The following is an 18,752-nucleotide window of genomic DNA, read 5'->3' on the forward strand; positions in this document are numbered from 1 at the left end:
GTTAGCATAACCACCCAGACATCAGGGAAACAAGACACTGATACTGCAGCCCTGAATTCAGGGACGTCCTCAGATCAGGCTGTAATAGAACAGTCTGAAAGTAAAAGACTTTTATGCCAGAAAATCCTGCACCCTGCAGTCACTGTGCACTGTGTGTGGCTCAGATGAGAAGGTGGTCTCACGCAGGGCAGCTCCACCTTTCCGTATATAAGGCTGAGGCTGGAGAGAACCCGTTATCTTCCAAAAAGGTATGAGGTGCCCCCCACTAATTCAGACATGATTACACAACCGTGCAATCTGCTGGTGAGGCTCTGGGGCCATCAAGCTATACATTTTGTGCTAAGCTCTCCATTATGCTATGCCTCCTGTGCTATTTTCTGCATCCTTTAAGCAATCATGGTGTGATTTACCCAAGAGGTAAATGTGTCTGATCTTACCATCAATTGGTGCCCATTACTGCCCTCTGTCAGTACAATGAAGGTGCAAGCCTCCTGGAAACCCACTGGATCAAGTCAAAAGAGAAGACAAATCCTGCCTTTCTCTTGCATGCAGCAGGTACTCAGTAAGTGCTGGATGAACCAAGGACTCTACCCCTAAAGGCCCTCAGGCTCTAACAAAAGAAAGGCATCAATAGGGCTTGGACAAGGCACTCTGGAAACCAGGCACAGAAATCCACTCGCATACATTCAAGTAAAAGGCGGACAAATAAAAGGATAAAGGCAAATCTCACGGAAACCAAGTACAGAAGGTATAGCTGAGCCTCACAAGCAGGTCAACAAGCAGTTGCTCTGTCTCTCCCTCCCCCTTTGGGACCCCATGACTTCACACCACTGTTTGTGCTTCATTTCTTCTTGCTCTGCATATCCTGGTCCTTTGCTCCATTAGCACATGGCCCATTCTGTCACCCAGTAACAGCAGCTTCTGCTTAATTCTGGGAGAAACGTTAACGGCTCAACTTGGGGGAAGTGGGGAGCTAACATCATCTGGCTGGTGTAACACTCTTATCTGGGGCTGCTGAAAGGACTAGAATCACTACTACAAATGATAAACACAAGCTCTGCCAGGCGATGTGATACCCTCAAGAAATTAAAATTCACACATAAATATTAGTTGTGACACCTTTATTTCAGAAGGACGGCAGGATTGAATTTCACAGGTATACAACTGATTTATAGCTCTAGATCACAGTAACACTGAATCAAAAACACTTTATCCTGCACAGAAACTTGGCACAGAAATGTTCACTTGTAATCTACTTACGTTTCACATTATAAAACTGGACATATAAAAACACTAACACAGCTGGGGAGACAACAGCTTACAGATCTAAGTAAATCATTTGTAGCAGTATCTCGGTTATCTTGAGGTCACAGATCAGACAACTGCAGTCGAGGATGAGGAAGTAAGTTAGAGGAAGTAGCAGAGCCACTAAAATAATGTCACCAAGTCAATGCAGCAACGTTCATCCATTTCACTGCTGAAAAAAGCCTCCCAAAGACTGACTCAGCTCCTGTTTACTGTTACTTGACATACAGCATGCAATTACAGCAATTCCCAACTCCATATAGTAAAGGAGAGCAAAGTTCCTAGAGACAGGCAGAGCTAAGGAAGAGAGACAAGACAGGGAACAGTGACGGAAAAGAAGAAACTATGAAAACCATGGCAAAACTCAAAGAGCAGAGCCATTCAGTGGAGGGGCTTTAACAAACCTAAATAGGACCTGAAAGAATTCAAAACATAAATGATGACTCTGAAATGATTTCATTATCTTCAGTAGATTCTGTTTGCAAAAGCAGGGAAATGTATACTAAATTAGGAGGAGGCTCAAGAGGGAGGCAATATGGGGATATATATATACGTATAGCTGATTCACTTTGTTGTACAGCAGAAACTAACACAACATTGTAAAGCATTTATGCTCCAATGAAGATGTGAAAAAAAAAAAAGAGCTCCGTGTAAATGGCAGAAATAGAGCAAAAAAGATGTGAGACTTAAAAGAATAACCTTGAGTCAGCTATACCATGCACCCACGATGTCTGATAAATGGGATATTACTACACAGGTACTGCTTATAAAATACACAAAGCAATTTATATCAAAAGAATATAGCACCTTTTTATTCCCACGATTGAAACCATAAAAGCCCGTTCATGGTAAAAAGCACCTCAACCATGTAGGGATAGCCTCAGTCAGCTTCTCTGTGCATGAGAACTTTATATTATGTCCTGAGTGATCAGCTGTATTGATCAGTAGGCCCAACTGACTATAAACCCTTCTTCAATGATAGAAGACACAGAGGCCACAAACACCTCCCCTAAATCACTGTTTCTCAAAATCTGGTCTGCGAAACAGCACAACCAAGACTCCTGGTGAACTCGTTTTAAAATGCAGATCCCCGAGTCCCAAATGAAATTCCATGAATCAGAATCTCTGGGGGAGGCCCTGGGAACCTGCAGTTGAGCCCACCTACCCAAGGATTTCTGGTACAAGTAGAAGCCTGGGAATCACTGTAATACCTCCGCACCTTCCGTGTGTAGGTTCAGCAACCCAGTCAGGAGGAGACTGGTCAGATCTCTGAATTAACCCTTCCCACCCTTGTTCCTAACGCACCCAGTAAGGCTATACTCCCGGTTTTGACATTTTATAGATAATCAAATTACATGTGGACTTCTAAATGTTTTATCACAGGAAGAAGATTCTGACACATAATAAAAATAAAGTTTAACAAGCCCTAACTAATTTTAAAAGGAGCATACGATTTCTAAGCCATATATGTGAAACCTGAAGTAATGGATGCCCGCGGGGGTGGGGGGTGGAAACTGAGGATAAGTGTCTGATGCAAGTTCAGAGGATTGCTTGGGAATGGGGAGGAAAATACATGTAAAAGCAGTCTTGGAGGAGAGGCAGAAAGCAGCTTACAACCAGAATAGGGAAACGCAAATCTCTTAAAAGTTGGCTGAGATGTTTAAGCTGGTCCTTAACACTCTTGAAGCAAAGGCTGGAAACTACTGGCAAACATGTTTTGTTTGGCAGGCACAATGTTTTAAACAATCCTGAATTCGTTGCCAACACATAAAAATCGGGTGATTTCTTTCTTTTTTTTAATACTATCTCTTCCTGGAAAATTGGAAATTGGAAGAACTAGAAAAACCAGCCACTTGGCAACACTGTGCTGGAGCCGGGCAGCAGCTGCCCACCTTTCACCACAGCCACGGTACTCCTGGGGTCTCCCCACTGGCCGCCAGCCTGCTGCACACATCACATCACCTGCCAGACCCCTACAGGCACTTGCACTGGCCACGTCAGCTTCAAGGAATTAAGGCAAAAAATCAGCCTCTCTGTGCTTCACTCTAACAATAATTCTTACTCCAAAGATACTTTCCTACCTTGGAGATGTGAAGAAAGGAATCAGATAATATCTGCAAATCACCCAGAACTGTAGTGTTCGCTGGCCATTGGAATCACCTAGGGAGCTTTAAAAAATACTGCTGACTGGGTTCCACCCCCAGAGATTCTGACTTATTAGTCCCAGATGTAATAAGGTAGGCAGCAGGAGTGCAGAAAGCTCCCAGGTGGTTCTAATGGACAGTCAAGGTTGAGAACTGCTTTCACAGAATGCAAGTTGTTGAGTATGAAGGGTTACATTCATTCTTTCTTTTTTTTTTGGCTGTGCCAGGAGACTTGCCGGATCTCAGTTCCCCAACCAGGGATTGGACCCAGACCCTGGCAGTGAAAAGCTTGGAGTCCTAACCATCAGGCCACCAGGGAACTCCCAGAATTACGTTTATTCTAACGTCAACCTCCAAGTACAGATTTCTCGCCTCTCACCTCTGTGATAATTCACATCACCTTTTATTTGTGTAAATGCGTTCTTATTCCTAAAGCCTACCAACTGCCATTTACAAACTGGAAAAAGGTCAAAGCGTGTTCTGGTTTCTACCATTCATTTTCCCTCCAACACAACTGAAGAATGAAACACTAAGGAAATGAAGGGAAATTATCCTAAGACACAAAACTCAGGCAGCACAAACAGCTCAAATGCAATAAGAGGAGCTCACAGTGGCAGGCTTGTATTAAAGTTTAAAAAAAGATAAAAATAAATTTAAGAAAACAATTGCTTTGAAATTCATCATTCACTAAATGGAAAATTTTTCAAATATTAAAAAAAATAATTTCCCCAGGACTTTCCAGTAATGGCCCAACTTGTTTTAACTTAAGACAATGAATTCCAAATTATTGCCCCTCTTCAAGCTTTCTTTTAGGTAGCGTGCATTTACATTTTGGCTTCGGATCATGGGGAATGCAAACTCCCGTCACCTAATTTTCAAACAATACTACTACATTACCTTACATTAGAAAAGTATATTTCCAAAATGGTTTCAAGTACTAATAATAGCTTCTGTTTACTTCTGTGTACCACTTAGCATGCTAGGCACTTTATCACATGATCTCCAATTGTTCCAACAGCCTCATAAGGTTAACTTTTATAAACCTAAAAAAGGAATCTAGGAAAGATCTTTAAGAAAGATTTTAAATTACATACGTAATCACCGAGCTGCTGCGTGGCCCTGCTCAGACGCAAACTGGAGTCCTTCTGACTCCCAAACCTGTGCTTTGCATACCAAACAACCTTGTTTAATCATCACAAAGTAGAAAGACCTGTGCCCAATTATCCCCATTTGCCCAATGAAAAACAGAGAGATCATATAATCTGCTCCACAGCCCAGAATGAGTTAGAAGGAGCCTGTCTCCCCACTCCCCAGGTGCTTTTAAGGACCAATCACAGTTCATGTGTTATATTATAAAAGCTAGCTGACGGCAGGTACGTAGTACTGATGGGGAGAAATCAAATGCTCCTGATTTCTGAGAATCTTCAACATTACTGTGAATATGGCTTAACTTCAACACAGGTATGGTATATTCCTGTCTGTTCCAGGCCACCTGAGAATCAGGTATCAGGTTTAAGTCCTTTATTCGCCCCAGAATCCTCTCATGAATCCTATGAGCAACGACGGAGAGAACAAACAGGCAAAAGCAGCATTTTCCATGCCTCGGGCCCATCCTTGGCTGCCCCAACACCGCCACCAGGCACTCAGCAGGACATCCTGAAGAAGGGCAGACATCACCTTCTATGGGATTTTTCCTTTATTTGTAAAACCGCAGAGATTACGCCATAAGAATCAGCCAGAAGGTCTCAGCGCCACGAGAGCCGCTATCTGAGGTCGGCTCCCAGGGGGAGTGCATCATGTCATATCCCGGCAGAAAGGTTTCCTCTTCTGTAAGCTGCCAACACCGCATTCTTATACCTGTATTTCGAAAACTGTGTCTTTGGATGTGTTGTGTCCGAGAAAAGATTCTCGAGCAAAAGTAGACACAACACAGCTTCCCTGCAAGAGAAAGCAAACAGGCTTTATCACCTAATAAACATGTCTCAACAATCAATACTTATTTGCCCTCTTTTCTGAAGCAACTCTTAAGAGTCACTTGAACTCTATCACTACGGATAATTCTTGAAGAAATTGCATTTCCGCCTCCTAATGATCTTCAAACGAAGCAAGCACCTCATTTTATTAATAAACTACCAACTGCCCAGAGGAGCTGGTTCAAAGGGGAGTTAAGATCTAGCTAAAATTAAGGTCTTACTCATTCCGATGTGAAAGAACTCTGTGTTTTTGAACCTCACCAAGCCCGGTCTCCCAACTGCCAGCAGCAAGAACAAACAGATGTCAGAGCTACTTGTTTTCTTCAAAAATGACAGGAACTCAAAAATCTATCAGATGGATGTGTCAGCAGCAACACCCCAAGCCCACTGATTAGTGAGATTTATGCACCTCCATTTTGGCTCAGGACAAAATCCCTTTCTAAGCTTTTTAACTATCAAACGCCCACTTAGATATACAGGCCAGAGAGATCTAGGGAGCATCTTTAGTGTGAGGTGCCCTACACAATGTGGTCACGTTCTATGTGACTTTAAAGTATGCAAATTTGAAATGTGGTAGAATATAAAAATATTAAATAATGTCTCCTTAGGCACACGTGTGCAGGCCCGTTTTTTTAAAACATTAAGATTTTTTTTAAAACATTAAGAACTGCAAAATTCCAAAGCTCAAAATTTGAGTACACTGTATACGGCACCTACGCTATTGCCACATCCCAGTGCTATCTTATCTGCTAAACAAAATGCCTATATTCCTACCCCATTCATGCACATGCATTGGAACTTTATGAAGCAATTTTAATGATCACTATTGCTGGTATCTTAACTTCCTTGTTGTGATTATTTTAATGCTTTTTTATGCCTTAAAATAATACCATCCAAGTGGTTATGTTGGCGCTAATGCAGAAAAAATAAACTCTTGCACTATTAACTTTGGAATAGAGGTAAGATGTGATCAAATGCTACATTAAAAAAAGGCCAAACCACCACCAGGAGGCCACCTGATGTTAATTTAGGCAAACTCTAATCCCAGGGAGAGACAACTTTTTCTTAAAGGACCAGACAGTAAATATTTTAGGCTTTGTAGGCTGTAAGATCTCTGTCACAGTTCTTCACTTTTCTGTTGTAGCTGGAACATAGCCAGGAACATAGGTGTTTTCTAATAAAACTTTATTTACAAATGGAGGCCACAGGCTAGATTTGGCCCCCAGGTTACAGTTGGCTGACCTCTGCTCTACAGCTATGGAGCTAATCCCCCCCCAGCCTTTTCTTTTAACGTAGCATTTTACTGCTCATAAAAGGTAGTTCCCCCATCTACAAACATTTTCCCACTTCCAGTAGATATAATTTTGAGAAAATAAAAAGTTCCATTAAAACAGGTGTATTTCAAACTTGCCAAACTTTGTAAAGTCAGTCAAGAAAATGAGCTAAAAGTAATAAGCTGGCAACAGCACTGCAGCAACAGCAATGCCTCAAAATGCTCCATATCATGTTTTTCATGATGCTTACATAACTGTACATATGTGTCAAAACTTACCAAATCCTACACTGAAATTAGTCATTTTAACTGTGCACAGATGATACCTAAATGAAGCTGATTTTGAAAAAAGCTTAAAATCTCAGCAATAGCCCCTAATTTGCAGTAATTATAGATCCAAGTGGTAAGAGTATACACCTCTTACTTCATATTTGCTCCTGAGAAAACTGGTCATAAATTATGACAGTTCCAACTATGTAAATCCTTCGGGAACTCTGTTGCATTAAATGCACCTGTCCTGCACTAAACTAATAGTTATCCAGACCTCAACTATTTCACTTCAGCGAGGAGCAATTGGTTGCTTTTTAGAAACAATACAGGGTGGCACAGTGGTTAAGAATCCGCTTGCCAATGCAGGGGACACAGGTTCGATACCTGGTCCGGGAAGATCCCACATGCCATGGAGCAACTAAGCCCATGTGCCACAACTACTGAGCCTATGTGCCTCAACTATGGAAGTCTGTGCACCTAGAGCCCGTGCTCCACAACAAGAGAAGCGACAGCAATGGCAATGAGGAGCCCGGCACTGCAACCAAAGTAGAGCCCACTTGCCTCAACTAGAGAAGGCCCATGCACAGCAACGAAGACCCAACACAGCCAAAAATAAATAAAATACAGTAAATTAAAATTAAAAGAAAAGGAAATACAAAGCCCTGAGTTCATGACTTAGCTCTCCACCACAGTAAAAGCAAAACAACAAAACAAAACCATGGGTCATTTAAGACAGGAGGTAATACTTGTTTAGTTTCCTCTTTCCCATTAGCAACACTTTAAATCACAAACACAAGTTGATAATTTCAAATACGAGTTGTTGTTGAATCTCAACTCTTTTCTTTTCAGTCATCTTTGCTCCACTGTGGAGCCTGTCAACATTCAAGCAGGGGGAAGAAAAAAGGGGAAACAAGCAGAAGCAGAGATGCTAAAATCAGGGAAAGGCCCCACAAAGAAAATCATTCCTCTTCTGATTAATCTAAAGTCGATGGAATACGTGACAACACTTTCAAAACCCCAGCTATTAGCTTTCGCGGGGCTTGCGTTTCATCTGTCTCGAACTCAGAGATGAGAACTTATTTAAAGCAATCGTTCTCAAAGTGTGTTCCATGGATCAGCCTCACCAACATCACCTGGGAACTGGCTAGAAGCACAAATTCTCAGGCTCCCCTCCCTGCAGACCTAATGAATCAGAAATTCTGAGAGTGGGACTCACCAAGCTGTGTTTACCAAATTCTCCAGATGATTCTGATACTCAGTAAAGTTTCCAAATCACTAATTTAAAGTCTGAAAACCAATGTACACTTGTAAGTGGAGTTTCCTCGCCCTCTCTTTTAACTTGGAGCTGACTGTAGACCCCACCCTGCAGGACAAGATGGGCTCTGTGCTCAAGTGCACAAGTACTAGTGGTGCTTGGTGAGCCCCACAGGAGGCCAGCCTGGAAAAACAGGGGGATATGGCCAAGTTCTTCTCTCCAGCTTTTCCACATACAGAGATGGAGCACGCCACATTTAGATTCCATGCCAACATTTTTTGAGCACCTGCCATGTTCTGGGCTTGTGCTAAATGAAATTATCTTGCTTAGCCGTTCCAATAATAAATAAATGTATTAGTATGTGTTATGTATACAGAGGCTTGATATTAATCAGAATGGAGTCAAACCCGCAAACAAGCAGAAACCTTTATAATTCTCCAATTCTCATTCACAGGCCTGGCCAGCATGCTTTGAATGCTGAGGTCCTCGTACACAAATATTCCTTGTGCTTCCTCTTTGGTTGACTGTTCTCAAACTTTATTGTATATCAAAATTAGAGACCAAGTTGCTTATACAAAACCATGTATACTCTAGTTTTAAGTCAACATAAGGAAATTTGAGGTGATTCTGAACTACCCACAACAATGTGTGCTCTACTCAAAGGTTTTACCTTCTCTCAGACGTTAAAAATCAAAGTCCAATCAATCTTGTAAGACGCAAATCCACTATACAAATTTATTTTAGGCTTTGAGTCTCTCAGATAATTTTGTTCTGCCCTTTCCACCATGAAGACCATTGTCCTTGAGGCAGACAATAAAAACTTAAGGAATAAAAAAAGGAAGTAATTCCAAAATCCCCCTGCTTATCTGTTAACCCTACATCACTTGCCCTAAAAGTGCCATGTGCTACAGCACAAGTGCTATATTCTTCATCCTGTGCCGTGGCAGACATCGCTAATCAATCATAGCACTCTTACCCAGAGCTGGAGAGTTAGTTATTCTCAAGGCCTTGGAATCCTTCTCAATAGCATTTCAGGGAGCACCCCTGCCCCCAAATCGGGAGGAGTATTCATGACTCGTAAAATGTCTGTATTTCACTGGCCAATCAACATGCCCCTGTCTTGTTTTCTTTTAAACAGTTGAAGCAGTTTAAAGCTGCTCCAAATACAATTTTAAACCCCTCCTTTCACTGTTCTCAGGACAATAAAATTAAGCTTCAGTTAATTCTGAACTGCAGTCTCTACAAACCTATGCCACCTTGAGGGTGCTAATCATGGTGGATTGTGTTAAACAGTTTAAACAATTTGAGTGCAGGACGTAGTACAAAACTGCTTTGAAAATCAAAGAACCAAGTAAATAAAGGTACAGAACGGATAACAAAAACCTGTGAGGCAGTATCCCACGCATATAATGGGGAAACGTACAGCATGAATAGCCCAGGGAGGTTGATGCATAATACTCAGGCTTATAAGCATGAAGACATGGCTTGAGTAAATAATTCTGATTTTGCTTTTGGTACTCACTGATGATTCTTTATTCAGCTAAGGGGGCACCACACTGTTCCTTTAACAGCATCTCCATTATTCTAATTCCCTATGGAGAGAAGAAAGAAAAATCAAAATGCCACATTTCACGGACAAGCACTTTCACATTTATCACAACCTTTCCCTTCAAGGAATCCAAGCCATGGCCATATATTCTTTTCAGAAAAGGCTCGTAGTCATACTTTACATTTTTATAAAATTCCACTCAGCAATTTCACATACATTATCTTCACATGGGCTCAGAACTACTCAGGGAAGCAGGAAGAGCAGCACTGTGAATCTTCCATTTTAAATATAAGAAAGCCATCCAAGGGATGTTAAGAACTTCCTGAAAGTGGCCCAGTTACTGAGTGGCACTGCTAGCGCTGGAATAATCATGGTAATAGTTAATACTACAATAGTGACATTAAAAATCACAGATCACCATAACGAGTATAATGATAACGAAAAAGTCTGAAATCACTAAAATGTGACACAGAGACACAAAGTGAGCAGACGATGTTGGAAAAATAATGCCGAAAGACTTGCCTGATGCAGGGTAGCCACGAACCTTGAGCTCGTAAAAAGTGTAATATCTGCGAAGTGTGCTAAAGCAAAGCATGATAAAACGAGGTATGCCTGTGCTCACTGAACACTTACAAATGTGTTAGACTCACTGCTAAGGTCTGTATGTGCATTATCTGAGGTAGTGGGTGCAGGGTGCACCACGGAGACACCCCCAGGGCTCAGGCACTCCTCCCCCTTCTGCCAGCACCATAGACTGGCACACAGCTACCCTCAGCGAAAGGGAGATGCATTCCCTGAGGTCATGCCCCTCTGCAGAGGTGGCCCACATCTCATGGCTGGTGGGTATAGTGTAGAAAGGCCCAGCCCCCGCCCACAATTCGGGACAACTCTGAACAGCATCCCATCGCCACAGTTCCCCACGGGATCAGCTGGGACCTACATCACAACTGCATCGCAGTTCAACGTCACCTTCTACCTAATCCTGCTTGCCTCGCTCCCTTACAAGAGTTGTTTCCGAGAGCCCTCTCCAGTGACCCTCCACATAAAAATGTCCATCTGAGTCTGTGTCCGAGAGCCGACTAGGACACCTTGTTTAATACACACAAAATCTATGAACAAGTACTACTCCTACCCCTGTTTTACTGATGAGAAAAACAGAAATTCAAAGAGAGTTAAGTAATTTTCCCAGCGTTATACAGCTATTAAGTAATAAAGCCAGGGAAGGAACAGACACTGAATTCTGGTTTCAAGGGCACCCCTTAACCTTGCAAGGCTCACTCCGTGACTGTATGTATCAAGCTGTTTGTACGCATCAAGCTGACTACCTACCCACCCCGGCCGGTCAAATTCTACCCTGGAAGAAAGAGGAAGCAGATACTCCCTCTTTCCTCCTTCAAGGACAAGATCTGTACCAGAGGCTGAACCTTCAGACGGAAAGGCAGGATTATGATGTAATTATGAACTGGGGTGTTAAGGAACTCAAAGCTGGATTGTGGGGAATGGGACACGATGCTCTCAGGGACAGGAGTGTGGATGACAGGGAATAATAATGATCAACACTAACTTAAACTGCAGGTCCCCAGGCCCCGCACAGGAAGGCTTTGATTTCATGGGACTCAAGTAGGCCCCAGAGAGCTGTACCTTTAACAAGTACCAGCTGCTCACCATGGTCAGGCCGGGCTGGGAGACACTGAGTGGGCCTCCAAGTGAAAGGCAGGGACTTCTTACCTGGGGTGTGTTCTGAGCCACGGGAGGGGGATGCACCTCGAGAAGACAGTAAGATATATTGAGTACCAAAGTACACTGAACAAAATCTAACGTTTCCTTGAGGTTTCCGAAGGTCCTTCAGATTCTAGCTGGCTGTCACCACAAATACTGCCACTAGCTGGAGAGGAGGAAGTATTAATTAAAGGATCTTGACAATGCCAAGGAGCACGGACTGTGGGGTGAGCCAAAACAGTAGACTGTAGGACCAGGAGCGCTGTTGTCAGAGTCAAGAGACCTGGGTTCTGGTCACAGCCCTGCCAATTATCCTGCTGGGTACCTTAGGCTAATCACTTCTACAAAGTTGTAGCTTAGACCAGAGAGCTAAGGGGCCTGGGAGGTTGCTGGATAGCGCAGGCACACACCAGAACTACTGGGGGAACCCACAAAAGCGAATACAGATTCCCAAGCCCTACCCAGACCCATTCAACCAGAACTTCGAGGGCTGGGGCATGGCATCTGCAAACATTGCTCATGTGGTTCTGAAGCACAACTAGCTCATATACTAGAATTTGTAAAAAGCAGCTTGATACCACCTCTGCAAGCCTGGGAATTGAGGAAAGAATTGCCCTGAATCATTTGTGAAGATACAGTATATACTCTTGTACTCTTAGAGCTACTCACCTTTTTAAGAATTAGGGGGAAAAGGAGGGGTTGGGGGATGAAACAACCGGTGGAATGAAATTTAACTTAATTCTTAACCTAAGATCTGAATTGTGCTCGCTTCTGCTCTCTCTCACTCAACCACAGAACAGTTAACAAATATTTATTGTGTACCTGCTGTGTGCACTGGAGATTAAGTGAACAAACCTAAGTCCCTGCATTCATGGAACTTACAGACTAATAGATTTCATTCCCCTTGTCTCAACTTCTTTTGTTTGTTTCAACAAACCCCTGAGCAATAATTAAATGCCTTCCTTCTATTTTCAGGAAGAATAAAAATAGCCATGTTACGTCACAGTTGCAAGCTTCTTTTTGCACAGTGGGCCCATAAGTCTTGTCGGTATGTCTTTAAAACCAGAAAAGCAGACTCCTTCCTTAGGAAGTGAGCACAGGTGAGCTCTTCCCATCTGTCTAAATTAAGAACGCCACCATCTACTGAGCTGAGCGCTAACTGACCTAAGTGAAGACGCTGGGGTTTGCCTTGGGAATTGAAAGACATTATTTATTGACTCAATTATGCTCAGACTGTGACAGTTGATTTTCTTTCCCTTTTTTCCCCCTCTCTCATACCTCTTTAGTCTTTTTAAGCAGAACAGTTAGAAACAGAAGGTGGAGAACAGGGGCAAACAGAGAGAGACCTATAAATGAATTAAAAACAAAAAACAAAAAACCTACCAGGGAGGCCAAGCCATTATTTAGTCTGTCTCTTTGGTAAGGAAGGACCAAATCAAAACCCAATCGATAGAGTCCTTTCGAATAGTTTCAATGCTTAAAATTCAGCCCCTAAGAAATCAGGCTTAAAGGGGCTAAATTTACACCACTTATCACACAGGGACGCCTGAAATGCAGAACAAATATTACGTGGATCCACCTTTATAGATAGAGCTTAACTTAAAAGTTTTTGGACTAACAAACCATAAACCAGCTTGATTTTATTATGTCCTTCCCCTCCGAGAATTTTTTCTCCCTGTTACCAGGCCATCTTTTTGTATTTGCCAAGGTACAGACAAGGGAGCCCTTTCAGGCTCATTTCCCTAATACCAGGGCTGTGCTGGCCAGACACGTTCCCACAGAGGAGTCCCAGAGTCACGTCTTTCAGATTCAAAACACTTCACCAATTCCCCACTCCAGAAGTATCTGAAAAATAGCTGATTATTACACAAAACGAAAAGCTTGCCTGAAGAGAAGGCAGAATAAGTTGGAACTAAATGTGGCTAGATCCAGATGCTATCTTTATTCTGTTATCCAACTGATGCTTCCTTAAGAAGCTCTGATTTACCTATGAGTCCCCAAAGAGGGCTGCATGAAGGGAGGACCTGCAGAAGCTGCTAGAAGATGAATGGTTTGAATAAGACCCAAGCCTGGTTATGAGTGTGACATACAGAGTGAGGGGAAGGTCCAAGCAGAGGAGAAGAGGGTAATATTAGACGTTATAAAAATTACAAAGTTCTTGGGGAGTTCCCTGGCCATCCAGTGGTTAGGACTTTGTGCTTCCACTGCCAGGGGCCTGGGTTCGATCCCTGGTTGCGGAACTAAGATCCCACAAGCTGTGCGGCACAGCCAAAAAAAAAAAAATTACAGAGTTCTAAAGCACTTCTCAAAAGACACATATATAGGGAGCTCTTAACAAAAGAGAATTGCTCAGTTAGTTATCACAATGATAAAAGATTGGCCATAATTAGATGAAGAACAACTGTTTGTGTACTGAGTGTTCACCAGAAGCTAGGTACTGTGATAACCAGATTACGCACTGGAAGACCTCTCCTCCCGCCACTGAAAACAATATTTCTTTTGGATCATGGCTTTGGAATAAGTACCGGCAACAGTATCCATGCCCATTGTGTGTAAAAGACTGCACTGCTGCTGTGAGGAATGAGATGCATATAAGACTTGATGTTTCTACTCAAGAGGGCATCATCGGTCTCTTGGGAGGAATTAGAGGAATGCAAAATAACTGAAAAACAACACAGCCTCTGAGAAACATTACCACACTTGGGAAAACAAAAAAAAGGTCAATGGAAGAAGGGAAGTAGAGACTGATCTTGCGTGAACGGAGGACCTGCAGAAGCTGCTAGAAGGTGAATGGTTTGTGTAAGACCCAAGCCTGGTTATGAGTGTGACATACAGAGTGAGGGGAAGGTCCAAGCAGAGGGATTAACAAAAGGCATGGAGGTGGGAACATCAGTCCATGTGCAGTTAAGCGGACTGGATGCAGCAGGAGATGAGACTATTACACTTCCAATGTTTCCACTCCCCCGCAAACTCCCCACCTGCTCACACATACTCTTCCTCCCACCTTAGTTCTGCTCTTTCCTGGAAGAGACAACAGCACATAAAACATCTCACAAATAGCCCTGAAATTATGCAACAACACTCTGAAAATGTTTTAGGGTTGAGTCCAAGCTAGCTGTGAAACCTTGGGCACTTTACTTAAATTCTCCAACCTTCAACTGCCTCATCTTTGAATGGAGATAATATAGTAACATGGATTTGTGCTAAGAATTTGTCAAAATAATGTCTGATCTGGTTACCACAGTACCTAGCCTCTGGTAAACACTCAGTAAATGGTTGTTCATCTAAATCTCTTTCATGATCATCTAATCCCACTAGAATTCAAATCCCATAAGGCTAGGGGCCTCGTCTGTCTTGTTCAAGATGTAACCCCTAGGAAAACAATGCCCAGTACACAGAAGGCATGCAGTAAATGTCTACTGAATGAACAAATGAATCAATCAGTCAACCCATCAATCATCAGCTTACAAGTCTACCACACTAGATGGTAAGGTGCTCAGAAGCAGGGAACAAAAGTTACTTACGTTTGAATCCTTATTGTCTGGTGCAGAATCTGGCACAAAATACATGCTCAATGTTGATGAATCATAAGACGGACCCACTGATACTTTTGAATGCCAGGCTGATGAGTGTGAATTTTGGAATTATAGTGCGATCTGCCCAGTAGTTGGCATCCTAGAAAGTGTGGTGAAAGGTCAGGATAACAGGGGCTGCCATAGGAAACGAGAAAAAACCAAACAAGGAAAGAATAAAGAATGAAAGATAAAAGGAAGGGAATCCTGCGGAAAGAACTGACAGCAAAGCAGGGACTTAAAATGAGTCCTGAAGAATCCTGATTAGCCGAGAGGAGTTAGAAAGTGACATAATCTCAGATGCTGAAGTGTGCATTATAAAACCACTCACCTTTTGATAAAAAGGTACACATCGAGTTTACTTTAAAAATCTCACTTCCCTCTTGAATCTAAACTTTTTTTATTAAGTTGGTTTACATAAAACTTTCTCGGAATCTTTTCATTTACTTTATGTAGAATCATAACAGTATGAATAAATGGTAGAAAAAAGAAAATGTCGCTTCCCTGCTTCAACCCTTCAACAGTGTTCCACTGCTCTTAAAACATAAGGCTCTGTCTGATCTGCCTCTAGCCCACTTCAACCGCAGGGAGGGAAGAAGGGAGGAATCCGCATTCAGTTTTCTCATCAAAAGATAAGAGAGGGGCTCCCCTGGTGGCGCAGTGGTTAAGAGTCCACCTGCCGATGCAGGGGACACGGGTTCGTGCCCCGGTCCGGGAAGATCCCACATGCCGCGGACAGGCTGGGCCCGTGAGCCATGGCCGCTGGGCCTGCGCGTCCGGAGCCTGTGCACCGCAACGGGAGAGGCCACAACAGTGAGAGGCCCACGTACCGCAAAAAAAAAAAAAAAGGTAAGAGAAACACTGCTCAATGCTTCTCCAGGAAAAGATTCTTTGCCACAATAAAGTATCTTTTAATCTGATGCTGTCCAATTGTTTTATATTTAGGATTTCTCATCTATAAAACTAGGATAACACCAAACAACAGGAGTTCAAATGTACTGGCATATACTGTGTGCCAGGAACTGTGCTGAGTACTTCATCTGCACTGGCTTATTTTACCCTCCTATCTGCCTTGGAGAGTATTTTCTTCTTTTGGATGAGACCCAAGGCTCAGAGAAATTAAGCATCTGGACCAAAATCACATAATAACCAAGAGGTAGAGCCTTGATTTGACCCAAGGCAATCTGGATTAAGAATCCAGGATCCAGGATCTTACAACACTGGGGGCCGTAGGGTTTTAATGAGATTGCATGTGTGAAGACACCTAGTATGATGCTGGGTACACAGCAAGGGCTTTCCTTCCCTTCCCTATTGATTATGTTCAAAAAGCCGGATACATAAAGCAGGTATTTCAGCCCTACACCCAAACTAAATGGCATGATTCTTAATATACAAATCAATATTTAATCGCATCTACAAATTATTTTAAATATAATGCTTTTCAAGTAGGAATATCCTAACAGACTGTATGACTTCAATATAATTTTCCCACAGGGGCTAATAAACTATTGAGTAAGATTCACTTTTATTTTGATAAGTAACTCAAAATCTTTAGGTGTAACTGCAGAACATTAAACTGATACAGTAATTTAGATGTCTTTGCTTCACATTATAAAGCTTCCTCTCTCCTTAAGGAGAACATTTAATCTCACAGTTTGTAAAGGAAAAGAATATATTCCAAAATAATAAAATCTAAAAATTGGAAAGCACATTATATTATCTAGTCCAGATAGGAAACTCTCAGCAAAGAAATGAAAGTGGCCCATCCAGTTTAAGGAGTTGTCCTGGGATCAAATATCACAATGGAAGATGACAAAGCCATTTCCCTATTGCCAATTTGCATATAAACCCTGATCTGACACGAACCTTTTGTTGGCTAAAAGGCATTTAGTCACTGGTCTCCCACCCTCCAGTGTGACTCAATAAGTCTATTTCCATTTTTAGTTTTTTCAAATGTGACTTGTATATAATTTCAGTTTTTCTGACTTAGACTTCATGCAAAGTATGGCTTGTTCATGTGTATCTGTTGGGTATAATTATCAGTAATTTTTTTAAACATCAAAGCCAGCCTCCCATGCAGTGCCACATCCACCCATGACATTTCTGACAATTGTGATCTTGCTTAGAAACTTCCACGGATGGGATGCTTTATACTCCTTATTCCCTCTGTCTCAGGCCTAATGGTAAGACAATCTTCCTTACATTGAAGCAGCACTGGCTCGGCGCCTGGCACCAAAGGGTCCTAGTACCAAGTCTTGTACCAACTCTTATACTACCAAACAAAAAAAACAACAAGGTTCCTATCAATTCCCTTTATTAGCCATTTTTTTCACTATTCATCAGATTTAAGCTCAGTCATAATTTCCCCTTGTTTCTTCCCTATTCTGAGAGAGAAAATGGTTAGCAGCATGCTTGTACATTTAATCAATGAATTGTCTCTAACAGAGTAAGTACATTCAACTGATGCCTAGACAATAAACAAATCCAATGGGTGCCCAGATAATTCTCTTTTTATCTTAAGTTCGTATATACCCTATCAGAGAGGGGACGGAGATTTAAAATCAGGTTGGGTTGACTCCAAAACAGCCTCATTATAACCGCTAAACATTTGTCTATCATGTCATAATGAAAAAATTAAGTTTTTGCCTATAATTTCCTTGTATTTTTCTTTTTAAATAATAGTAACAACTGGGACTTCCCTGGTGGTCCAGTGGGTAAGACTCCTCTCTCCCAATGCAGGGGGCCTGGGTTGGATCCCCAGGCAGGGAACTAGATCCCGCATGCCGCAACTAAGACCCGGCACAGCCAAATAAATAAATATTTTAAAAAACAGTAACAACTGATCATTTACTGTATGCCAAGTCAGCTCCTAAGCATTTTATGTATGTAACTCATTCACTCCTCGCAAGTACTCTCTGAAATGGGTTCCTGTATTATCCTCATTTTACAGATGACAACAGTGAGACTCAGAAAATTAAACGGCTTGCCCAAGGTCACATAGCAGGTCAGTACAGGGTACGCTGCTTTCAGAGAGCGCGAGAGCAAAAGAACATAAATGGCTCTGCTGCAAATATAATTTAAAACATTTACGTGCAGGTAATACCTACTCAAAAACATTTTATATAAAATGTTTTTTTTTTAATTCTGCTTAAAAACGGAACAAGTCTTTTTTGGGGGGAGTGTGGCAATTGTTTAAATTACGAAATATTTCAAACATATCAAGAAGTGCAAAGAGTAGAAAAACTAGTGGACTTTAACAAACATCAATGTCTTTAAAAGTAACAAAAGCTACATCCTCACCAAAGGCCAGTGATCAAGAAAATTTTTAATTATAGCCTTTAAATTCTTCTTAAACTGGGTATCAACAACTCAACTCTCAAAAACCCACCATTTTCCTTTACCAAGGAAATTCAGAAAAAAATAGTTTAGCCAGAATCTAAGAAAGCAAGCTAGACAAAGAATAAGGGGTCAAATCCCAGGCAGCAAATGGAATTCTGAGGATATTGAAAGTGACAAGAAATATCACTCCAACAAACCTGGGTTCATGAAATACAAGGCTTCTTTTCTCCTTAACAGGCAGACACCCGAGCGTCCTCCCCACCATCTGCTTGGGGCTCTACCTGGTGCCCCTAGTCCCACACAGTGTGGGCACACCAAGGGGTCCTTCAGCAAGAGATGAAGTTCTACCATAG

The 18,752-nt window shown here is 42.0% G+C and overlaps 2 protein-coding genes across 3 annotated transcripts in view; one reads left to right on the plus strand and one right to left on the minus strand.

Annotated features, from left to right (window-relative positions):
• Positions 1–5,177, plus strand: part of LOC132517905 (ubiquitin carboxyl-terminal hydrolase 25-like) — a 44,524-nt gene extending 39,347 nt beyond the window's left edge. The window contains 1 exon segment of the mRNA XM_060145942.1: positions 4,911–5,177. Coding sequence (XP_060001925.1) covers positions 4,911–5,177 — 267 coding nt within the window.
• The window catches only part of PRELID2 (PRELI domain containing 2), an 85,201-nt gene continuing 67,569 nt past the window's right edge, over positions 1,121–18,752 (minus strand). For both annotated transcript variants that reach the window (XM_060143899.1, XM_060143897.1), the window contains 2 exons: positions 9,743–9,812; positions 1,121–5,387 (listed from right to left, as the gene is read on the minus strand). In XM_060143899.1, coding sequence (XP_059999882.1) covers positions 9,753–9,812 — 60 coding nt within the window. In that variant the 3' untranslated portion in view covers positions 1,121–5,387; positions 9,743–9,752. The remainder of the gene's footprint in view (positions 5,388–9,742; positions 9,813–18,752) is intronic.

Source organism: Lagenorhynchus albirostris, chromosome 3, assembly GCF_949774975.1.
Source record: "Lagenorhynchus albirostris chromosome 3, mLagAlb1.1, whole genome shotgun sequence".
NCBI lineage: Eukaryota > Metazoa > Chordata > Mammalia > Artiodactyla > Delphinidae > Lagenorhynchus > Lagenorhynchus albirostris.